At 37.1% G+C, this 26,065-nt stretch overlaps 1 protein-coding gene across 2 annotated transcripts in view; it reads right to left on the reverse strand.

The window, feature by feature from the left end:
- ASCC3 (activating signal cointegrator 1 complex subunit 3) overlaps positions 1-26,065 on the reverse strand; it is a 289,617-nt gene that overhangs the window by 251,096 nt on the left and 12,456 nt on the right. For both annotated transcript variants that reach the window (XM_075498453.1, XM_075498452.1), the window contains exons 2-4: positions 17,755-17,898; positions 16,792-16,942; positions 10,604-11,187 (exon numbers count right to left, since the gene is read on the reverse strand). In XM_075498453.1, the coding sequence (XP_075354568.1) occupies positions 10,604-11,187; positions 16,792-16,942; positions 17,755-17,844 (825 nt within the window). In that variant the 5' untranslated portion in view covers positions 17,845-17,898. The remainder of the gene's footprint in view (positions 1-10,603; positions 11,188-16,791; positions 16,943-17,754; positions 17,899-26,065) is intronic.

The following is a 26,065-nucleotide window of genomic DNA, read 5'->3' on the forward strand; positions in this document are numbered from 1 at the left end:
TATAACTACCTATATAATATACTATATTTATAATATTTATAATATATAGTAATACAAGATGCTGAAGCACAGAATGCTTTTGTTGCTTTTCTGCAGAGTCCATGCCTAGCTCAGCACAGCATTAACACGCTAAGTTTAGAAGTCTGAAGAACTTCTGCAGCTTGAAAGAAATATATTCCTGAGACACTCAGTTTTGGCATCAAATATCCAAGATTTTCCCTGTATTAATGCATTTTTGAAAGCTGTTTCACAACATCTTTTGTCTCTTACAATAAATAACTAAGTAATAAATACGATAGCTCATAAAAAAAATAGTTCATGCTCTAAAACAAGCTGTTTAATCAAAGTTTTTATGACAAAAAACCATAATGTAATCTAACTCTATTTTCCATTTTGAACAAAAAAGTTGCAGTATGACCACCCTCTGCTTACACAAGCATTCAGTTTTTGCTAAATGTTTTATGTAGTTATTACTACATCTGCTTATATCAGTTGTTCAAGACTATTTTATTAACAGTGTAAAGCTCATTGGATTAAACTAGTTAAAAATCAGTAAGGAGTAGTTAACCAGTGAGTATGTAACCAGATATCCAGTTCCTCTGCAGGAAATTCTCATAAAAATGCAATAGCAACATAACATTGAAGCTCTTCTAAGTGGCAAAAATTTCCCAAGCCACGTAGAAATACATGTTAGTGCAATCCTATTTTATAATGGTGTTATTTTGCTGGCTGTGCATGTAAAATATCAGGTATACATATAAACAGTTCAGAAATCACCTCTGTAAAATAAGTTAAAAACATAAGCACAGACTAAGACAAGTAGTAAAAACAAAACCCTTTGGATATCAAGGACAAACCTCCAACTGATTTTAATGATGCCAGTATTTTATCCTAGAATTTTTGTCTTTGCACTTACACATGTTTAATTATTATTTCAAAATATATTCCGTTTTCTTATTTCTTTCATTTTGGACAATCACATCAGCCATTTCACCTCTGACTTCAGTTGCTGGCCAATTTAATTTTCTCATTCACTAACAAGCTGTACTGTTTACTTATGCCTCAGTATATTATGCTATTTATTATATTTCAAATAGTGTTTCCCAGTACACTTTCTAAAGGCTATATACTACAACTACTTCTATTGGCTTCAAGTTCTGTGAAATCGCATTTTGACACCAAAGTTGTCTTTCTCCACCTAATAACGGTTTGATGAAAACTATGCAGGGAAAGCAGCAGCCTTGTGCTGGGGCTCTCAGAGCACCTTTGGTTCTGCTTCAGACGAGTTAGAAAAGCTGCAGCTGGGAGTCTTAAGCCTGAAGAGAAGAGCAGCAGCTTATACAGAAAAGCCAAGCTTTGGCTTTGACAGGGAACAGAGAACCTTCTGGGAGCACTGAAGCACACGCAATTAGACTGATGTGCCGAGCTAGTGACAAGTGAAACTGAGTTTCCAATAGCAGAACATTCATGTTTGATATTTGGAGGAGCTAAGCATTTGCGAAGTCCAATATCCAGCATTCTACAAAGCATCAAAAAAGCTGACACTTCATGTCGTATTTTGCTTAAGGAAAGGAAAGTACACATCTACTTTTACACCTGCACACTGCACTTTTCTGATGGAGGTCAGCTTGTAACTTGGGGAATGGCTACGCAGCATACGCAAACAAGTTCCACTTGCCCTCTTAGCCAAGCAAAAGCATTAGTCAAATATTGAGCCAGAGCTGATTGCGGCGTGCACAGATAATGCAGCCTGTTTCTCTAAAGCATCTCTGTTGGAGCCTGCACAGTATGCTAGCGAATGATCTCAAAACTAGCACCTGAGCACCACACAGGTCTGCAAAAAATGAAACATCAAAGCACTTTTCACAGTCAGTATTATAATGTGAACTGTGAAGAGTTCAGAGCTCTTAATATAAATTACATATTCAGACCACTCAGGGACTCACTCTCAATACAGACCTGAGAATTATTAAACTGAATTCAGGTTTAGAAATGAGACTTAAATGTTTCTCAGGTCATCAAACGTTTGGATACTAATAGCTAGAACATATAGTTTTTATTTGTAAAATGTAACACTAAGGTTCTGACTACTCTTGAAAGCAATGAGCAAGAAGCAAGTAAATACAGAGAACAGTGTCTGCAGAGTGTGCTACTGACAAACAGCACACTAAGTTACTAGTAGGAAACAAAATCTACACACACTTGCTTCGTCTTATTCCGAAGTAATGTGATTTTGTGCAATGCTGTATATGCTCCTCCATTTGCTTTCCTGAAGTAGTGAGCAAGTGTGTGCAACCTGTTGGAATTCAAAAATCCTTTTATAGCTAGCTTGCATTATAAGCTCTAAAATACGCTCTTTCCTGTTGAACTGTATTTCAATCTCATTTCACAACGTTACATGTCTTAGCTTACACTTGAAAAAAACTTAAATGTTCACATAAATAATGTTAGGCTTTTAAAGGGTATTAGAAATTTGGTCATGTAAATTAAGACTGTATGCATTTTCTCTTAAGAGAATAATGACTATTACAGATTCCTGTTTAATGCAGGAAACTAAACAAATGATTTCTCTGAACAACAAGTGTCCATTATTTATAGATACTTAATTTAGGAGACCAATTTAACACATCTGAAATCAAGGTCACTTTAAAACCTAATTGAGATTACTTGCAACACAAGGACTATTTATTTCCTGTATACCATAATTCATTAATGAAGTTACACATAAGGTTAAAATGCAAGTACTTAAAAGGCCCACTCCACTGATTTATTATGAGATTCAACTAACAAGGAACTTGTTACAAAACAAGAAGTTTTTTTAACTTAAAAACTAACATATTAGGGTAAGGGATAGTTTACACTTGATTTTAATGCAAGAAATCCATCAGGAAAAATGAAGAGTTAATACAGAATTAGGAATAAATATAACAGAAGAATTTTCTCCAACTACTTCTATTTATTCGATTGAAATGACAGAATCACAGAACAGTTGAGGTTGGAAGGAACCTCTGGAGATGACCTGGTCTCCAGCGTTGGAGACTCCACCACCTCTTGAGCAAACTGCTCCTATGCCTGACCACCCTCACGGTGACAAAAATTTTTCATGTTTACATGGAACATCCTGTATTTCAGTTTATGCCCATTGCCTCTAGTTCTGCCACTAGGTATCACTGAGCGGAGTCTGGCTCCATCTTCTTCACTCCCTCACCACCAGATCTGATCAGATCAGCTCCCCCCTCAGCCTTCCCTTCTCCAGGCTGAACAACACCAGCTCTCAGTCTCTCTTTGTATATCAGACTCTCCAGTCCCTTCATCATACCTGTGGCCCTTCGCTGGACTCAGTCCAGTATGCCCACACTGGACACCACCCTACACCTTTGAGATTTTATTTGTTCATCTTACTGCTCAAAGCAGGACAGTAAAATGCATAAGAGTGTAATGTTAATTAAGGAAGCCTAACATTTGAATAATAACTACAGATAGTTTTCATAGCTTTTGCTCTGTGCTGCTTGCCTTCCTCTCCATTTTATAAACAAAATGAAACAAGCATACCTAGCAATAAAACAGTATTAACAGTAGAGGTAAAAGAAATTTAGTTGATGACGTGTATTCTCTAGCATAAGAGGCGAGTACTGATCAAAGTCAGCCTAGACACACCTTTTGTCATAATCAGACTATCGTGTGAAATGCAGTATCACCATTTTTTAATTATAACTTTTTCAACTTTAGGGGTATGTGTGGGGGGGAAGGAAGTTTTGTTCAATAAGAGGGGACAGCATCAGATGAAGTTAAATGATCGTAATCCAAGAACTGTGGGGCTTTTTGAAGGACAACATGATAGATGAAGGTGATACTTACCCAGCCTCACAAAATATTCTTTCCTTGAAGCACTGTGAAACACTGAGTGGAGTTTTCCCCTTATAAAGCCCAGCAAACACAACAGGGAACATTATCCAGGCAAATTTAAGGAGTCTTATCTCCTTTATCAACCCATCTGTTTCCACAGTAACTTACTACCCAATATTAATATGCATATCAGAAATTGATTCAGCAGCCAGTATTACACACGCCCCCAGCAGCTTTCTATGTTCTAAAAAAAATATGCATCTTTCTATAGTATCCATGATAAAAAGCTGTCTGGGGGGAAAAAAAAAAAAAAAAGAGAAAAAAATCAACTGTAACTAAAGGGCTAGGGAAAAAAAAAATTCTATTATCTGTTGACTTCTGAGCTGTATAGTTTCCGTTCTGATCAGAATTAACAACACTGACCGATCCTGGTTTACGTGATGTGCCCTGTGACTTGCAAGCAGCAGTGTGAGGCTGCTACTTCTATTGCCAGATCTGTCTATTGTGTTTTGGTTTAGAGGTGAAGAAATTCTAAGGGGAAAAAAAAAAGTCATCACTGCAGGCTGAAAGATGCAGTTTTAGAAATACAACTTAGTTTTCAAATATCAGTAAAACACATTGAAATCCAAGTTTGTCTAACTCAGGGAAAGACTTTATAATCTGTGAATACCTTTTCTTTTCCTTATTTAACTGCAACCATCATTTAATAAGAGTTTTTTTATGCGAATCTCCTACTTATAAGGAACAGTGTATGCTTCAGAAGGTGGAGATGCTATACTAGATTTGACTGGGTAGACTGGAAAGACTTCTTAAAAGACTACAGAGGAAAAAAAAAAACAAACAAACCAAAAAACCTCATCTCCTGCTATGTGTTTCTTTTATTTATTGGCTCATATCCCTACATCAGGGAATGATTTTGGTGTCTTTTGCTTTGAAAGTATCCAGGCCTGTTTTCCACAGACCAGCTGACTTACTATCTAGGTCCCTCACTGTAGCACAAATTTCCCTTTTGAAAGGGAAATTTTGGCTCTTAATTATTTGGTCTTAATTACTGACCTGTTACTTCAATTCATTTAAAATTTAAAATTAAAATTCAAATTTGTCTCTAGTTATAGAAAAATATTTCAATTTGGATATAAGGATAAGGTGGTTAAAGAGAAAAGAGTCTGGATATGAAAATGATCTCATCAAAGCTGGGAACAAAATTCAGAGCGCTCACTGTTCTCGCAGCTTGAGTGCAAGATAATCTCTCATAAATCTTCGAAAACTGACACATGAAGTTGTAGGTCGGGGAGCAGACATCTACAAGTGCAATAACACTGTGAATAAGAAAAATAATATGACTGGAGAAGAGTTAAAAGGATGTATTTTGGAAAAAAAATTTAAAAATGCAGGTAACTAGAAAATGGCATAAACGCAGCATGGGCTTACTAATGATACATCACTTGGTCTAACACTTCATTAATCTAGAAAATGAAGAAATAGCAATTGTCTCACATGTGGACTTCATTTAAAACATCGCAATTTTTCACATGAGGACTTGGTTAAATTTGTGAAGATGAGCATTAACAGTAGAATTAAAAGTTGGCAAGGAACTGCCTGAAGGGTAAATGAAAGGAAAGGCAGTGTTGAAAAGGCATAGCATTGTCTGGGGGGAAGAAAAAAAAGTTACAAGCACAGTTCTTTGATGCTCATTTTTTAAATTGTTTTTTTTTTAAAAAAAAAAAAAAGAGGACAACTGTAGCACAGGAAAAGTGATCATAAAACCAGCCCTGAGGAAAGCTAGAAAGCAGATAACAAGGGTTTATTTTAAGCACCCAGGCAACAAGACTTTGGAGCAATCTTGAGCTGAGAAGTTGGGACAAACTTTCCCACATTCTTTTATTAATGAGTCTTCCTTAGGATAAGATATTGTATCACTGACAGAAAAGGTCCCTTCCAGATTCTGTGAAAGTTTAAATAGACTTTGCTTTCCTTTAGTCTTCTGTACTTTTGCAGCAAGGCTGGTGGCAGACACAGAGGAGCTTCCTGTCAGTTAGTTGAATTGACAAATTAGTTAAGTTCCCCTTGTTCTTGATCCCAAGAGCATTTACAGGTTCCACCAACAAAGCACATAGGCAGACATTTGTGGTGGGATTAGAATAGGGCAACAGAAACAATGCAGATGAACTCAAGGGGGGGGGGGGGGGAATCATTATATTGCCACCAGTGACAAAGGCAGCTGAAGCAAAGTTACAGGCAGAAGCCTGATAGACAACAGAGCTTCACATAGCAGAGTCTGGGGAAAACTGTCTAAAAGCCTGTTGCTACATCAAGCATTCAGAGACACACAAACACCACACTGAAAAAAAAATCCTACTTAATGAAACAACAAAATAATCTATTAATTTCCATTCTGAAACAAGCATGAAAAGAACTGAATTTCAGTAATAAAGCTGTAACCTTCTGGCTCTAATGACGAGTATATTACTGGATGGATCTATTAAGGAATACATACAGGAAGAGGTGCTGCCCAACTCTTGACCTCTTTTTTTTTCCATCATATAAAACCTATATTCCACAACTTGTACTTTTCTGATTTCAGGTCTACTTTGATTTGAAAGGAATGTTTTTGACCCTTGAAGGAAGGGTTCAGCACCTTCAAACTCCACGTTACTATCCGTTGGTCTCTTACTGTAGTTTTCATCCCCTGAGTGTTCTCAGATGTTTATGACAAGGCAGAAGCCATATTGCACTTTTTTAGTAAGAATGATGAATAATGGATTATTCTTAGAAATTAAATAAAGGAATGTTTGTTTCCCACTATGACAGTTTGCTGGATTTCATTTAACAGATGGAAGCCCTGAATGCTATAGTTCAAGTACATGTATACATTACCTTTTAACACAGAGAACTGGAGACAGTCACAACTATAAAGGAGACAAAAGAAGCCTAAGCAGTAAACTTCTTGTGTCTTATTTTATAGACTAATAAATGTATCATATATAGAGATAAGTAAACATATGTACTACTCACATGATAGGCAAACTACTACTTACAATGTAATTATCTGGAAACAGTTCTGCTGTTTCACATCATAGCCTAGTGTTCTTCTAGTAACTTAGAGAGCATTGAACATTATTTTATCTGGGAAACACCATCTAATCTAATACGCTGAATGACATTAATGTTTCTTCATTTTATTTGAGCAAATTTCTTTCCTTGTCCTGACATAAATTGCACAATTTTTCATAATCTATACAGTATAACCTATAATCTTAACACAATTCTGATTGCATTTCCTTTTTTTCCTCTAGTTATTTTATCTCTATAGGAAATTTCTTCCTGTTTTGTTATGATAACAGGATAACGCACCTTTGCATTAGTGTAAAAAGAGATAGGTATCTCCAGAATAAAATTCAGAAAAATTTTGCAGATAAATTATGACAAGAGTTCACAGAAGAAAGAGAAACACCCTCTGAGAACAGCATGGTGTAACCAAAGAGGGACTAAACTCCTCCAACTTTTTCCTAGTTATCCTGGGAGGGGTTAGGTGGCAAAGTTGCTAAAATGCTCTCAGGTGCCTCAAGTCTTCATTCTGAAAGCATCATATACTAGAAACTGAGAACTAGAATTGAGGAATGCACTGCATACTAAGTTTTAATTTAAAAAAAACACTATGGTTATTGGGCTAAACTCTATAATTTGTCATCAGCTTTTTCTTCCTGTTTTTAAATAATGTTCTTGTTGCCACATCATTACCATTTCATACTCATCAACAAAATCTGACATACAGTGAAAAGCATGCTCCAGTAGCTGTCGTTTAGCTTTACTAGACTTGATGTCCCCAATGAAAAGCACATGTCCTAAACACTTAGAAAAAAAAGTTATAACTCCCATATCACTCCAAGCATAAGAATTAATTTTCCTCTAATTAAGAGTCACCAGTGATGTGCTAGACAAACAAACTGTCCCAAAGGAAGTGTGGAATGTTCTTAAATAGTGAAAACAGAGACAGACATATTTCTTGTACCTTGCCAACCATTTTAAACATAAGCTATACAGTGCTGGACAAAGAGGCTCATTTCAACTCCTTATCGAGTTTAAGTAGATAAAAACCTAAATAACATATATGTATGTGCCTATACGTACACTACAAAAAAAACCCAGGATGTCACCCCTGAAATGATCTAAAAATGCTCATATTCTTAATGTGATCTGGGATCTTAATAAACTTTGCTTAAGGATCAAATGAAGTTGTCTTAGAGAAGTCCACTCACCAATATCCTCACCACCAGCATCTTTTTTTCTTGTTTAATAATAAATAAGCAGTGATATCTTCCTAAACAGTAGACGTGGCCACTGTTTTAAAATATGAAAGTGTATTTTACAGATCTGGATTTTTATTTACAAAGAATTATCATCCTTTCATATCAATAGTTCTTTTTTCTTGGCTTATAAAGAAAAAAAGAATTTCGTAGAGCATAGAGACTTTAGCATGTATGCATCACGCCAATTAATGTAAGATTTTCAGTATGCATGATCAAACACATAGTTGTTATACCATCTCATAAGGCAAATCTATGACCTAGTTCTAGAAATGCGTTATCTTCAGGTTTAAAAACACCACCTGCTCTTAATGATGCCACCAGTAAAATCCCCAAGTCATGGCGAAATCCAAAACCCAGAAGAAATTTTCAAGTCATGACTACTCTTACTACTCTTACAGAGAGCACAATGCAAACGCCAGCTAGCTTTTAACAAAAGGTGGTCAGGTTCAAATTAGTCTTACCCCCTCCTCAGCCCGCACATTGTGCGATGAACAATGAGTTAATGAGATCGTTGCAAGGAAAGGCAACATGGGGGCAGAAATAAGCAGAATGGGGAGAAAATTTCTTTTTTAATTACTAAAAATCCAAAATAAGATACAGGTTTCAGACACTCAAGGGAAAGAATCCTTTTTCTCTCCAGTAATGCAAAGAAAAGGATTTACTCTTGTTAAATAATCTTCAGAAAGGTATGTCTACATTGGCAGAGTAAACAATTTTTTTTATATTATCAAATTTTGCCAGAAAGTCTTTGTTCCAAAAAACAAAGGAAAGGAAGTCTTTATTGGTGATCTACATAAAAACTGATAGCTTGCACTTTCTGCCAGTTGATTTAGCAATCCATTATGATCATAAAGTTGCAAAATAAAAATAAAGTTATTTCTTCTTGCTTCAAGTGAAAGGTTTCAAGCATTTCCTTTAACATTTTACAAATTAAACTTAGGCATTAAGTAGGCATTATGCAGAAGTATGGAATTATTTCTGCATACCCTCTGACTATATCTGAAAAGTCTTTTGCTGATCTAGAAAAAAAAAATGAAATCTTTATCTCTGTACAACTAATAAACTTCAGGTACCTATGGCAAAAGAAGGTACTCTGTTTCATTTGACATGCAAGTTTCTTTATCCAATCTCCTTCTCCAACACCTGTTCAGTCTTCTATTTTCATGCGTCTCTGTCAATACAACCACCCAAAACATGACACTGTTTGCAGACATGCATAAAAGTGTTATTTTTCAAATATATTTTAATGCAGTAGAAATTAGGTCAGCTTCCCTTCATATTAATATTTAGGTTCTCAAATTAGAAGAAGAAAATATTCATATACAGAAAATAGCTCAAAGGACAACCGAAATCCAGTCTACTGACTACCAAACAAAACAAGAATGACTTCAACAACTATATCATTATGCAATAGATACATAGTTATCTAAACCTAAAATGAAACATTCAGGTCCTCTTCTCTATCACTTAATGTTTTTGTTAAGAAGAATAAAATCTGCAACTGTAATGGCAAAATTCTAGCAAATTTTCATTATACTGCCTTTCACAGGATTGTCTATTCCTACCATCAGTTGTATTTCTGTAGCAAATTTTCAACATTTAAAGACTTTCTGAAAAGTTAGTTTGAGAATTTAAGTACTGGATGTTTTCAGGGGAGGAAAGCAGGGCAAGGTAGGAAAAATAAAGTAAACATAACAGGAAAGTGCACAGGAAGAAGCAATTGGCAAACTGCAGGAGTTCTTTCCCAAGCCCATTCAGAAACAGTTCTCTCTTGTCTAGATTAATCCAATCATCTCTCCTGCACACACCTTGAAAGCCTCTTCACCAGCCTTTAATCATGCTCTTCCCCTTTCTACCACTACGCTTATCCTTCAACTCCAGCCCCCCAGCAACTGTTCCCTCTCCCTCAAGCTTTCTCTGCCCTTCTTGTGATAAACCCTCCCCCCTTTCCTTATTGAAAGAAATAGAAGTGATATGACAAAGTTTTAAAGTAGCACCACCTGCACAGTCCTCCAACTTTCCTTCCAACAACAGGAAGGCTTTGAAACTGGAGATGGAACCTGCCCAAGAAAGTTAACTTCAGTTTGGCTTTGCAAATTCTCACACTTTTATATGGTAGTTTAAATTGGCTACTACTTAAAAAAAAAGTATGGAGAAGCTGAGCGAATGGGAAAAAAAAAAACCCAACCAACCAAACAAAAAAACCCAAAAAACCAAAATAGCCTGTCTGTTATGGGGGAAAGGAGGCTATTCACATAAAATTCATGCCGCATCCATCTTCTGCCTGGTAAATTAAGATGCTGCCATATAATTTTTCTCAAGACCAAAAAAAAAAAAAAAAGCATAGATGACACTTGGATAAAGTATGTTGCCATAATCCAATATGAAATAATTGTATATTTGTGCAATGTGCAAATACACACAGTATGGTTAATATGCTCCTGTACCTCATTTTGAAGTTCATCGCCACTTTTGGTAGAAGCAAGCATCTCGTACAAAGTACAGCAGAGGTCTTCTGTTGTTGGCCCTCCAGGGGTACCCCCTTGAGATTCATTCAGATACTTCCCAACTTCACACCATAAAAAAGAATCGTCCACTTTTTCCAAAGACTTGAGATCAGATTTCTCATCACAGTAATTCTGTAAGTGATTCAGCTGGTTATTCAGAAATTTGTTATAATCTAAGCTTATAATTTTCTGCGCATCAGCCTCACCATTCACAGGCAGCTCCTCAGAGTGATCCAAATCATGCATGTCAAATGAAAACACTATATTTTTACCGAAGAACACTCTGTTATCACCATTTTGCTCTTCAGCCATCTGTATGAGGGCTGTAAGCTGTTCTTCAGTGAAGTGAGAAGCAATCCGACATGTGGCATTACAAGCTGCAGTAGCAGATGATGATGGAAATGGCCCAAACATCTGCTTGATCGCCTTTGTCTCATCATGACCAACACATTCTTTCCTGTGAAATGTCTTAAAGAGAAAAACAGCTCCGCTTTCAATTGCTTCTTGTCCGTTTTCAGCTCCAACTGTTAACAAAAGAAAAAACAAATGTAACTTTATACACTTCAAACTAATTCTCTTTCATTGCCTATAACATAACTGTATTCAATTTCTTGCTGCAAGTCTCATCAACAGAGATATGAAATGAAGACCATAACAACAAGTCGCAATTGTTGCAAGGTTCTGAATTGTAAAAGGTATATGATAATAAAGCATTATACTTCTACTTACTAGAAATCCGTATTAGGGATTACCAATGCTTTCTTATTTTTCCAAGTAAGAGGAGAAACTTGCCTGAGATCTTAAACTCACAATAGTATATTTATGAGCTTTTTAAAGCTAACAAATTTCCACTTTGTATCAATGTTTATTCACTGCCTAATCTGAATATTCATAACAGACTAAACATACAGAACTCAGCTGGGAATTACTACATTCTTGTAGTAATTCCCAGTAGAATTACTACAGAATGTGTGTTAGTTAGAAAAATTGCCCAAAGAAATTAAAGCAAATAAATGCATGAATTTAGATTTATATCTACAAAATATCATATTATGCAAATAAAAATACATTATTAGAGAAAAACATGAATATACCTCTTACACAAATATTCGCAAAGGTAGTCAAGGAAAACATAAGCAAAACCACCGTATGATGAACGAAAATGTCCCTACTAAACAAGATTAAAAAGTCATCAAGCATAAAATAAACAAAACCAGCCAGTGTATTGGGGTTTTTGTTTGTTTTATACGAGGGCAACTTGCAGAATTTTTTTTGAAGTTTAAAAAATGTGTTCTTAAAAGTTGGGTAGGTTACTCCAACATTTTTAGTAGAATTAGTGTTTCTTACAAGATTGCATAATTTTTAAAACATCTTAAAAGCTTACTGTTGAGACTTACAAGCTGCTATTGTCAAGATGTCTTTATCTGGCCAATTCTTTAGTTATGTCAGGAGCGACCAGCATAGCTCCAGCAGAGAACAGTACTATTTAAGTGATAGCACTGGTGATTAACCCCCAGCATGGCTAATTCAAAAGAACCATTAAAACAAACTATTTATTTTAAAAGGAACAATATTATTCATTTTTTAAAACCTCAAAAAGGCACTTCTGGCATAGTAAATGTGGCTATTCTCTTTTCAGTAATCAAAACTGTCTTGTGCCTGCCTCTGTACACCTCTGCTATCCAGTTATGGGCCTTCGTATTTGCTCTACTACATCCCTGTTTTCTGACTGTTGAAAAACTTATTGAACTCAGCAGGAAGATTTTTAATTACTTTGGCATTGTTACTTGTGACTTGATTCAAAGTAAGTTAGGTTCAACTCTAGCAAAAACAAGGGTTTTCTTCCCCACAATGTAACAGGAAAGAGCAAAAGAAATTCAGCATAAGCAGATAGAGCAAGGCTGAGTAACTAGAAACACAACATATAAATGGAGGTGCCTAAAAATTCAGTATTTCTCTTGAATTTCCTTATGGTGCACTTTGAAAAGCTGAAAAGTTCATGGAGGGGATTGGAAGTGATATTTACAGGATAATTAGATACCTACATATGGGAGATACATGACAAAGATACACACATATACAATATATATGTAAATATATCTCAAAGGAAAAAGGTGGTTCAGCGTCCCTCTCAGCATTAGTTATACAGGAATCACAGGGAAAAAAACAAAACAAACAAACAACAAAACAACATCTGAAAACTTACAGGCCTAAGTTTGGCTGCATGAACCTCACTCTTATATTCCTAACATACAAATGCACATCATTATTTAAAGTTACTTGTGTCAGAACAGAAGTACATGTTACTAAACTAAAAGAGCAATTGTACTGAAGGATTTGAGAAAAGTCTCTTTGGTCTATTATGTGCTAATTCTCCTTTATTACCAACGTCTCCTATTTGTGGAAGCATCTCTGGAGAAAAAAACCTACCTCTCCCCTCCGAATGGCAACAGATGCAGTAATTGATGCTACTCTTCCCTTTTTGTTTTTAAGCCAATCTGATCATTTCAGTAAGTGACATTTTCCTTGTCAAGGAAATCAATATTACAGTAGCTGTTGCCTAGGCTGAGATTTCATTTCCTTGAAATTAAGCTAAAAAGGCATACAAGCAATTCTCTTTCCGTACTATACATTTCTGATGATGATGGCTGGAACATTACTGTCAGTTCAGTTTGTGCCTCAGTCACTGTAATCCATTCTGGTTTGTGTCTCCATAACATTACACATCTTTAGTCAGAAGTGTCAAAGCTGATGGTTTCTTTCTAACTTGTTCTAACTAAATAATCATGCATTTGTTTTCATTTGGTTTGTCTTCTCCACTCCATCAAACAAAAATTTACTACTATTACTTTCAAGTCTTTCAATTTGCTCTACTTACCCACCACACTGAGCCTGCTATTAAAGTTTGGGAAAAGGAAAAAAAAAAAAAAATAGAAAGTTTTTGCAGCCATCTTTGGCAAAAAGTGGAAATAAAAACTAACCAAACAAAAATTCACAGCTAATACTCATTTCTGTCATTAACACAGAACACACAAATATTTTCATAGATAACATCTGCAGCTAAGAATGGCAAATACTTATTTTGCTTATAACCTTTTTTCCACCATCAGACATTTTTTCCTACTTGCTATACTACATATGGCCATATAATGACTATAAAGTTTGCAGTATATTTGTCAACCCTAACTTAACCAACATTTTACTCCATTACCTCTTATGATTAAACTACACCCCAGTGGATATTTAGAACAACTATGTAGATCTCCACTTATTCCAAATTGCTTGTTATGGACGTAAATATTCAGATTAAAGGAAAATGACACTGTCAAATCTCTCTACAGCTCTGATTTACAGTTTGCTGTATCTGATTGGTACTTGAACCAGGTCCCTATTTAAACCTCAGTCTTCCTCTCCCAGGTGAGTCTCATGCTTCTGTACGAAGTGTATCTTGCAATGATTTCCAGATAAGCAGCTTCTCCTCAAAAACACATACTGAGTTTTCGGTTATGTTACTTACAAAAAATTACTATAATACCTAAAATGAGGACAAATATGGAAAGTAACCGTGTATTCTACTGGCTAAGAAAAAAAAGGAAAGCCATCTGAATCACGTGAAGGGAAATGAACTTCTGAGTTCAGATTTACAAAAATAAAATATTTAGCATAGTAGTAATGAATTATATTCCGACAATAGACATGAATGCTTTTATGCCTTTCTGTAACAACTTATAATAAAATTATTTTTTATCATTGGAAACTATCCCATATTTGTCTGTCATCAAAAAAGTTTCCCTCCCCCTGGGAGGATGATGTTAGAATGGGTACATATGTAACAAAACTGGGAACGAACTGGGAAAAAGTAATTACAGATGGATTGTTTATTTGAGAGGCAAAAAAGGCAGCAAGGAGGAGTGCCAAGAAATGAGAAAAGGGGAATATAAACTATGCAAAGGTTGTCATTTGGACAGACCAGGGGTAATCATCAGGCAGCCCTGCACTTGATCACCACAAGCTGGAGCAGGACAATAAACCAACCTGTTGCTCTGACCATACCACATATCTCAAACCTGCTATCATGGTCAGGAGGACTGGGGGCTGAGGAGGAGTTGGCTGCCTTTACTTGCTAGTAAGGGGGCATGTGGGACAGATGGATCAAGCATCCCTATAACACCACATCAGTGCCCGTTCCAGACCTAATTGTGTTGACATCTTCCTAACACCCCAATGTTATTCTAAAAAAAAAAAAAAAAAAAAAAATCTGAATTGATAACGTCATGGAAGAGAAGTAAGAAAAATGGAGAGTATAACTTTTAAAATTACATCAATGGTATGCTATTAAAATGGAGTGCTGAGAGAAATCTCATTAGCCTTTCCATATTCCAAAATGTGTTGTTCATAAAGACATTTCTAGACCATGTGTACCAAACAGGACTTTTCACTTCCCATCACAGCTGTGTCTGAAACCTGCCTTTACTATTGCAGCAAAGCAATAAACATCTTTTAAGAACTAGTAAAAGAGTATGAATTCTGTGGGCAATCTCAAACAAACAAAAAAAGAAGTTAAAAAAATAACATTTATTTCTTTGATCAATTATCAATACAGACTGCACCTTTTCCATATTAACTTCAGGCATCGACAGTTGATGCAAACTCACTCTACACCTTGCATGACTTTCCTCCAAACCTTGCATATCAGAAGTGCCAGCTGAAATCTGTGCACTGAAATGGAGGCACTTGATTTGGGGCAGAGAGGTGGCCCTTCCTAGAGGCGCCTCTGTCTCAGAAAGACAGGCAGCCACATGCTTAACGTCTGGCCTGAAGAGGTTAAAGTCTACTAAGAGCACAAGCTGTACTACTTGTATTAGAAAAATAGGATTTAAAAAATTAGGACCAAATTTGTAAAAATAACAAGAGTTGAGTCACAAGCATGGAAGGAATGAACCACAAAGCAAAGTTTAGAACACGTGTATCGTCAGATGAGTTTAAAACATTTTTGTCAGTGATTTGAGAAATACTTGAAATTTATCTTCTGATGACTCACTAAAGCAATAGCCATTACAGCCATTAATAGCTTTAACAGACATCTTCTATGCAACTGTACAGCATGACCAATTACTACACGCCAGACATGAATAACTTGTCTAGCCTTTTTTGAAAGTCTGTGTTTAGGTGTTTGTTTCTTTCTTAATTTGCTAGTTATTTCCAAAAGAACTGTTGAGAAATACAAACACAAGGGAGGCAGGTTAACATTCGGATTGTGGTAAAACACACTCTGGTCTATAAAGCCAAAAAAAAAGGCAAATATATTTATCCATATTAATTCTTTCCATCTTTTACTTCGGGTTCTGTTCAAGATACTTGAAACATAACCAGAAAAGGAGAAAATATACCTATTATATTGCAATGAAAAATTCTTAAATATGTGACAGCTAGGGCTTGAGCCATGTGCTCAGTTTATGAGCTGATGAAGTTAAATTCTGCTAAAAGCACAAACTGAATTAGTTTCAGCCTGTAGATAAAAAACTAAGTTTCCAATCAAAACTAAGTTTTCACACCTTCTTTGCCATAACATATATTCAGTTTTAAAAGCTTAATTCCAGATGAGTGAAATTTATTATTTATTTCTCTCCCCAACACCAAACACTTCAAGCAGAAAACATTTTTTTTTACATTTTTAGCTGCTTATGTAGCAATCCAATTTTTCATGATACAATCACGTGGAATTAAAGCAGATAACACCAAGACTATTGTTTTCTCAGGGTACTGCCATTCCAAAAGAAGCTGTTGCTTTTGCTTACTAAAGGTTGATCACAAACCACACTGCACACTACACAACAATACTATCAAAAAGCAAGAATATCCACATAACAACGGAATCATATTTCAAAATAAAACAGAAAACCAAATTGTGCATATACATATCAGAGTTTCAAATATATTTCAGGGCAAGCCTGGTGCCAAGGTAGAACTAAAATTTTACCAGTACGCAAAGTACGCAGGCAGAAAGCAGCCTGGGAAAACAACAACAACAACAAACAAAAAACAAACAAAAGAAAAAAACCAAAACAAAAAAAACCCCAAACCAACAAAACAGTCTATTAGTAGACTACCAGAGAATGAAAACATACCTATTTGCTTTGCAGCTTGTAATATAGCTTTTAAATCACCATTTACAGTTTGGTGTTCTTTTTTGTCCAAATTGTCATCAACAAACTTTATTATCTTCTTCCAAGTAAGATCAGACTCCAGCAACTGTTCATGTAGTTTTGATCTTTTAGTCTGAAAATGCAAAATATTTGGGTAGTTTTATTTATGTCAAATTAGTATATGGAGGTTCCTTTAAAATACATACCAGATAAAAACACTTCTTTCCAATTGCATTCAGTCAGTATGTAGTAACAATTGCAAGCAGTTTCCCTATTACCTGTTCTTTATACTCTTTCCTGTGCATAAGGAAGGAGGAGGATACACACACGCTCTCTCACTACTTTAATCCTTCCAAGGCAGAATTGTCTGTAAAGCCAAACTCTTGCAACTTCAAGAGATTTACAGCTCCCAAGATTCCAAATACATTTCACATCACAGGTTCCCACAAGGCATCTACTGCTTTAATGCATTATTTCTTGGGGGGGGGGGGGGGGGGCGGGGAGGGTCGGGAAGTACCTAAATTCAGTATCAGTAAATTTATTCTAAACATCCCCCAACAGGAGTCCGAGGTGAATTTAATATTCCAAGGGAAACATTTGGCTCCCCAGCTCTGCATAAGCTTGGAGCTAAAAACATACCAGCCCAGCCCAACTTAAATAACTTCCCGAAATACAAAATAACATGGCTGTACTAACACAGCCAACCGACCCTATCCATATAGTACATTATGATTGTAAGGGCCTAGTGTAAATCACAAGGCTACAGCAAATTTGACTTTGAGTGAGGACACTATGAAGGAATGCACAGGAAACTATACACACTCTGCCCAGTCTTGCTTGCCTACTCTTATAAAATACCAATGCAAATTAAGAAAGCAAACAATTCTTACTATATACACACTAATACTTTACAATTATGCTTTGGAAAAGAAAAAAAATCTTTACCGTTAAGTCAGCTAATTCTTCACTGTAATCCTCATGTTTAGTGACATTTGAAAAGGAGCGTAAAGCGCCCGTAAGACGAGGCAAGGCCATCTGTTACTCATTCAGTGATCCATAGGATGAGAAATTAAATCCCAGTTCAAGCACCTGGATAAGAACAAAACAAATAACATGGCTTTGTTAATGTTATAAATACAAACTTGCATCACAAACTTGAAAGACCTTTTTGAGCAAGTAGAACTTGGCTGGCACTTCAATTAAGTTAAAAAAAAAAAAAAATCTCTCTCAAAATGTTGATAATCAAGATTCAATAGAAGGGAGGTGAAAGGCACAGAGCATAGGCAAGACATGGTAACACGCTGAGATCGCTCAGCGTGTTCTTCTTCTCTCTCCTCCCTAAAGAAACGTTACCAGCAATGAGCCAAAGTGGCAATTATTCCTTTAGCACCACTAACACAAGCGTATTATAGTGAAATCCATGTAACTGAACTTTAGCTCCCACCAGCAGTAAGTGATTACAACCTACGGGAAGATTTTCTCTGAACCAGCCCACACTGGGAGCTCTCAGGTCATTAACAGCCTCCGGTGCCGATGCAGGGCCATCCTTCTTGACAACTGCTTAGCCATTTTTAACCAGCAAAACAGGCAAAGAAAATTACGACAGGAAAAAAAGATCGTAATACACATAGCACTGAACTATTATAAGAGGTAAAGGAAATAAAAGGGCTACCAGAAAATTGAAAAAAAAGTATGCCTTGGGATGTTTTCATCTCACAACTGGGAGCGTACACACACACTTACACAGCACGGGGCTCTCTCCAGGACTACAGCCTATTTCTGTGCGGTCTTATTTCCTGTGTGAAACAGGCTTATATCTATACAGCAAAACACAGCTGTCCTCCATCTCAACTTGTACTCGTTCCAAGCCTTTTACTGAAACTGTTCTCGAAGTTGTTTAATTTTGTAAGGTGCCCACAGCTGAATTGTTTAATGAACTCTAATGCACAGCTACAGTTTCTGATGGTAGCAGATAGATACAGATTTAGATTATTTTTGAAACAATTAATGATACCATTACAAACCTAATGATCTGCATCATTCTTAGCATGCCTAAAGACCATTGGCCATCCAGAATTTAAATAACTTAAAACAGAGTTAATAAAATGACTTGCCCCCCCCCAGTCATAATACTGTACAGAACTCCCTGCTTTAATCCAATTATCCTTAACATTTTTCTTCATGTAATGACCACATTTGTATTTTAGCTATCAGCTTTGCAATACAGCACAAAAGCAAACGCAGATGCAGCGTTCCAGTCACAGACAGAGAAATGTCACTGACTTGTCAGGTCTGCTTGTTTTTCCACCTCACATTAAGATGCTTTTTGAGAAAAGCTATCACAACAGCTGATATTTTGAGACAAATGTTATAATGATTAAGCTGCAAAATGTGGGAATATAAAATCTTTAACTGTGAAGGGGATAGAGAGGACGTTCAAATTCAAGCCTAGAAGCAGAGCCAAGCAACACTGTGGCTTTTGAGATGTTCAGTGGATAGATGACATGTAAGTCATACTAGCATAGCTCCTAGTGAAAATAACCTGTGAACATTATAGCCACCATTATAGAAAAGAAGTAGCGTGCCGAAAAGCTGAGGGAATCTAACCCGACTTTTTTTGTTTGAACCCAACAAAAATGGTAAATCACTCTCATACTGCTCCAATGACAGCATTGCCATTAGCTATTAAAGACCACTCCATTTTGACTATTTATTTTATACCTACACTCAAATACCTTTTTCTATAGAATTATGGTCCTTTACAATAACATAAAACAATGTAATTGTAATATTATTATCTTAATTGTCCTCTCTGAAATAACACACAGAGTAATTTATGAAAGTTCGAACCCACTTTTAAAAAGCTCACTTTTCACAGACACAAGATTTTAAAGCATCTCCAGCAGGCCCATTTGTTAGGAAATCAAGTTTTAAAGGAATGTTTCTTCCTCCTTTATTCATCAAGTTACTAACACTTTCTGAAATAAAAAACCTGGAACCCGAGAGGACAAGTAAGGGCACACCTCCCTGGCTGCAGGCTTGGCCAAAGAGCCAAATCCAGCCTCGAAGAGCCTCCAAGCTCTACAGTTGAGCTCGTGTTAATAATGCTGCTCCAGGCGTGCCTACGTGCTTTCAGAACCTGCCAGTCCCGGAGGGGGCTGGTTTGGCAGAGCAGCCGCCCAAGGCTCCTGCACCTCATTTATAGGCAAACTCTCACTTCTGGTCTTCAACATGCCCTTCTGGTCTTCACGTGCCCTTCCCTTCTGGTCTTCAACATGCCCTTCTGGTCTTCACGTGCCCTTCCCTTCTGGTCCATGACACCTGCCCTCACCAGGGCACCACCAGAAAACAAAAATAGCCATCAATTAGAAGGCAAGGGGCAGGTGCAATTACTCTGTTGTTAACATGAAAACCAAGGTAAAGATTAAGAACTCACACTAGTATTCTGCAACATACTAGAGCCAGCTATGTAAATGCTGGGTTAAAAATGCTGTGGCCCTATGAGATGCAGCGTACATTGACATTAGTTTAAAAAAAAAATTAGTTACCTGCTTTCACATAAAGCCTGCTGATGTAGATACCCACCTGCATCATACTGCCTTTAGAGTGGATCAGCTACTGCTTGTCTTCCCGCAGCCACCATACGGGTAACTAATTCCTTCTGATCTGACAGAAACACACCTGGTCACCCGCAGCGTGATCTGACGAAGTACTACAACATCTGTACTACCAAATGATCCTGCTAAGATCTGCTGGGTTTGGAACAAGGACCTAAAAGGCAGCAGCAATTAACTCCTATTTACCAGGGCCCACGTATAGAGATGCAAGATGAACTTTTGCCATTCTTCTGCCCATTCCCCCTCAAGAGCAAGGTGTGAGGATAGGTACCATCTTATTTAATGTTTGTAGAGGGACAAGTGGAATGGCAATTTAACCTTAAGATCATTGCAACTTTACATGGTAAAAATATCCCCCCCCGCCTTCAATGAAGTAGGGACAATTTGGACCCATTCTGCTAATGTTTTTTTAGGAAAAGGAACTGACGATTCGTAGCACTACCTCAGACTTCCCACCTCTTTTAAAAAAACCTTAACTTTCCCCTAAGCTTCTGTCCATAAAGCAGAAAGAGCAATATCCACCTTTCTAAGGACAATGCAGTAACTTTTTTCGTACTTCAAAGGCATTTAAAAAACATTAAAATAAATATTAGCACAGGACTATCTAAATCAAACACAAAAGCAGCAAGACCATGAGGACACATTAAGCCATTTTAAATATACCCACACACAGAATATTTTACTTCTTTACACTACTACACAAGAGGAATAAAAATAAATAAATCCTGAAGCATTAAATTTTAGTGACATGAACACACTTTAGAATTGCTACAACTAACCTCAGCAGCTTCATTAACACAAAGGTAAACTTCATATTTTATTTACAAATAAATCTCAATATTTAAAAACCCCCATGTTATTGGTGTATATTTCTCACTGCCATTTTAAAGAAATAAATGAAAGCATTAGATGAAAAAGCTATTTTACAACAATGGGGACATTTGTATTAGATTCAGTTAAACTTCTCATCCAAGCATGTTTGATGCAAACAGCACAAATACAGCACCAAGCATCAAAGTTGACTGCCAGGGATAACAGTGGTTTAATAATGTCTGGGACATTAATCATAAACAGCAGGCCAAAGCAAGACAGTACAATATTAATATTTTCCAACTTAATATTTTGCACCTTTATAAGCAGTGCTATATGATGTAGTAACAATTGTACACTTTCAGACATCTAATTTTCCGCAAAAGGCTCAGACATCACACTGGAATTCTATCAAGTTGTCCGAGTCAAATATTGCTGATCTCCAGTCAAGACCGGGTCAATCTTTGAAAAGGGGATGCCAAGATTAAGGAATATGTACTCAGGAAGAAACAGTGGCTGCCTGATACATGGTATTCATCTCAGTGAATACCAGAATTCAAACAAATGCTTCAGCATAATGAGGAGGCATAACAGTGCCTGTGAGTGCCATCATTCATATAAGAGACAATTTCAGGATCTTAATTATGTAAGTCACTAAACCAAAAAACCCCTTAAAAAACAAATAATGGAATTGCAAGCCATGCATTCAGTAGAGTATTAACCCTTTCCAGATTCTCTCTCTCACAATCTTAGCCATGCACATGGGATTAAACACCAGCTGCCTAACACTGTTCCTGCTAGCATCAGCTGGAGAGGCGTTTCCTGTGATTATGCCCAATACTGCTTTGGTGTGATGCCAAACATGTGGCTTGGCCCAATAACATGTTCATTTAGATGTGCTTTAAGATCATTACAAAGGATAGCTGTCGTTCCTAAAAAAAAGAAAAAAATTTAAAACAAGCCTTTATTCAGAATAACTCACGTTTCTTTTCCAAGAACATAAAACGTAGTTCAACTGTTAGACTGAGAAATGTCTGCATTTTTACACCCCCTCACCTTTTGCGTACCCTGCAGCAAGAGACAAACTACATCCCAAGCAATAGAGACTTAAAGACTTGCCTTACATATGGAGATGTACTATAAGCGAATCTCCAACTTCAACATACATAACGTGTATGTTCATTTAAACACTAGGCATGAGCCACAAATACAAGGGGGGGGCGGGGGGGGGGAGGAGCGTGTGTTTGTGTTTGCTTTGGCTTAATAGGGAGCTCTTTATGCCTCTCTCTTTCACACCATGCCATCAACAGAGGTTGAAAACAACCCCAGGGGGTTCATCTTACTCCATTCCAGAAAAGTTTGACACTAAAGGAAAAGCAGGAGGTGTATGGAAGGTAAATATAGATGTACGTGTCTAAAGGAAGTAAAGGGAGGATGAAAAACAATAGATAAGTGAGAGAAAGAAAAAACCTTTGAGCTAATGACAGCTAAGTAACGCATGCTGCATCTCACCGAAGATGGCTGAGAGGACGTGGGATGCACTTCAGCAAAAATAACTGCTGTAATAATACATACATAATACATAATTGCATAACTGCTGTGATAAAACCATGTTAGAGCAGCTGTTCAGATGGTAGTAAGAAAGTCTCCATAACACGTTCCTGTAGTGAACAGCAAGCACACACGAGGATAAAGCCTCCAACGCTAACTACTGGCCACAGAGATGGCATTGCCAGGTTCTTTGCAACTCATCAGGAGGTAAAAGAATTGCTTATAACAGTTGCTAAAGATTCACAATAAAATTTTAATGGAATAAACAACTTGAGGTTACTGCACAGAGGTACAACTGGGCGACTACCTGCGAATGAAAATTTGTACAAGTAATAATGAGCAAGCATAATAGGCTTACTGTAGCAGAAAACCACTAATAAAAGCTTTTATCTTTCTTCTGAGCTCTAATGGGAAGGCAAGAACAGAAAAAAAAAATCTGTATTTCTCTGCTGTGCATAGTCTGCTTTAAAAATAACATTCTACGCAGACCAAGTCAAACCTTTAAACATTACACAACCTGTGATAACAAGTAATCTTCATAGAATCATAGAATACCAGGTTGGAAGGGACCTTGAGGTTCATCTGGTCCAACCTTTCTTGGCAAAAGCATGGTCTAGACAAGATGGCCCTGTCCAGCCAAATCTTAAAAGTGTGCAATGTTGGGGAATCCACCACCTCCCTGCGGAGATTATTCCAATGGCTGATTGTTCTCATTGTGAAAAACTGGTCTCTTGTGTCCAATCAGAATCTCCCCAGGAGTAACTTGTACCCATTACCCCTCATCTTTTCCATGTGACTCCTTGTAAAAAGGGAGTCTCCATCTTCTTTGTAGCCACCCTTTAAATACTGGAACACGGTGATAAGGTCTCCTTAAGCCTTCTTTTCTCAAGGCTGAACGAACCCAGTTCTCTCAAGTTTTCCTCATATGGCAGCCTTCCCAGTCCTTTGATCATCCTTGCGGCCCTTCTCTGGATGCTCTCCAGCCTGTCCACATCTTTTTTGTATAGTGGGGACCAAAACTGAACACAGTATTCCAGGTGTGGCCTGACAAGTGCTGAGTAGAGTGGGATAATGACTTCTTTATCTCTGCTGGTGATGTCCTTGTTGATGCAACCCAGCATTCTGTTGGCTTTCTTTGCTGCAGCATCACACTGTTTGCTCATATTGACCTTGTTGTCCACCAGGACCCCCAGGTCCCTTTCCACAGAGCTGCTCCCCAGCTGGGTAGATCCTGGCCTGTGCTGCACTCCTGGATTATGTTTTCCCAGGTGCAAGACTTTATATTTGTCTTTGCTGAACTTCACAAGGTTCTTGTTAGCCCACTCTTCCACCCTATCTAGGTATTCCTGCAGGGTGGCTCTCCCTTCCAAAGTGTCCACTTCCCCACTCCGGGTCAAACTACTGTAATAGTTCACATGCCAACTCTTCCTTCACTGATGGTGGGTCCGTGTTTGCATCAACCTGGATTTTTGTTCCCAAGGCCTGGGGCCCAACAGTGCTGGTAAAGACAGAGGTGAAGAAATTGTTGAGAACCTCTGCCTTTTCAGCATTGTTGGTGACTAATTCACCTTTCCTGTTTAACAGGAGGCCCATATCTTCCTTTTGGTTTTGCTTGTTGTTTAACATACCTGAAGAACCTTGTAGTTTTTGACATCTCTGGCCAATTTCAGTTCAGGCTGAGCTTTTGCTTTTCCAACTGCATCTCTGCACACCCTGCCAATACCCTTGTAGTTCTCAATGGGTATTCGTCCGTTTTTCTATCTCTGGTACGCTTCTCTTTTGGTTTTGAGCAGACTCTTTTGGTTTTGAGCAGTTTCAGAGCACAAGAAACTTTGGTTTCTTGTGCCCACCTTGCTCAAGGTGGGCACAAGAAAAGCTTACCAAAACAAGCTTTCCCATGCTAGCACTGCTTCTAAACCATGCTGGGGAGTTGTTTCTTGGTCATCCACCCCTTCGCCTTCTCCCAGAACAGTTTACAGGTACATTAGCCCTTTCAGAACATCAGAAAGTGGTCTCCCATAACATTTCACCTCAAAACACTAGTGAAATTGATCTGGGAAGGTGAACTGTCCTTATATTACATAAAGGGAGAGAATGGATGCATCTACACGTCAAAATCCTTCAGCAACCCAAGAAGAAAAGCAAGAACCAGAAAATAATCATATTGAAAAATGTTCTTGCAAAGATGTAGCTAATGGTATTACACAAGAAGCATTTAAGTGTAACTTAATTTTGCAAGAGGTAAAAATCATCACATTACAGCTCTTCTAGAAAGATTTGTTAAATACTACCTATACAAACCTGTGCAAGAACCTTTATGCAACCAAGGCAGATTAACGTGAAGATTTATCAAGAATAGTATCAGCTTCAGTGTGCAGTCAGGTACATCTCTCATGGATAACACACACCTATGCCTGGACATAGACAACTATGACATACGGTGAAAATCCAAACATCTTTTTGGAATTAGGCAGTAACATCCCATAAGCAGAAGAGATAATGATTCAGATTAATACCATTGAAGTTAATAAACCGGACCTCTACTTTGGCAGGGCAACAATATTACTTTACTTATTTTTATTAACTTTTTTTAATAATAAAGCTATAATATGAAAGTAACTTTTGGGATAATACAAAGTATCTTTAATTAACTGAAATACCAATGCATATAATAGAAGCTTACTGTTGGGATATCCAAAGCTCAGGAAGCAAGTAAAGTTAACTGAATAATTAGCTTTCAAAAGACAAGACAAATTACACTTGGCTCATGAGCTTGGTGTACAACTAAGATCAGGTTCTGCTTTTTATGTTTGGTACATAGAATATTTGGTACACAGAAGAAAACAAAGTCCAAAGGACTCTTCAAGGGAAATGGGACTACCAGAAGGAAAGCAATTCTCCTTCACCATCCAGCTTCTTCAGCAGCATAAAATGAGCAAGACCAAAAGGAGACATTTATTTAACAGACGCATACCTGAAAATATGCAAAATAGCAAACTGTGTATCCAATTACTACAGTTAGGATACCTAAGTCATGATAGGTACATCTTATTCATAATTTAGTTAATTCTGCTTTGGAATTCTCCATAGAAGGAAATAACTAACTAAGTTTTCTTTATATTTCAAATCAAGCTTGACTAGCAAACACTTAAGAGAAGGGACAAATGTAACTTCATTTAAACAATAAACTTTCAGCAGATGCTACAGAAATAGTAAAGATACCATACAACTTCTGTTCGTGATCAGTGAATTTGACTAAAAACTGTGCTCAAGAAACA

The sequence above is a fragment of the Mycteria americana genome, chromosome 3, assembly GCF_035582795.1.
Source record: "Mycteria americana isolate JAX WOST 10 ecotype Jacksonville Zoo and Gardens chromosome 3, USCA_MyAme_1.0, whole genome shotgun sequence".
Lineage (NCBI taxonomy): Eukaryota > Metazoa > Chordata > Aves > Ciconiiformes > Ciconiidae > Mycteria > Mycteria americana.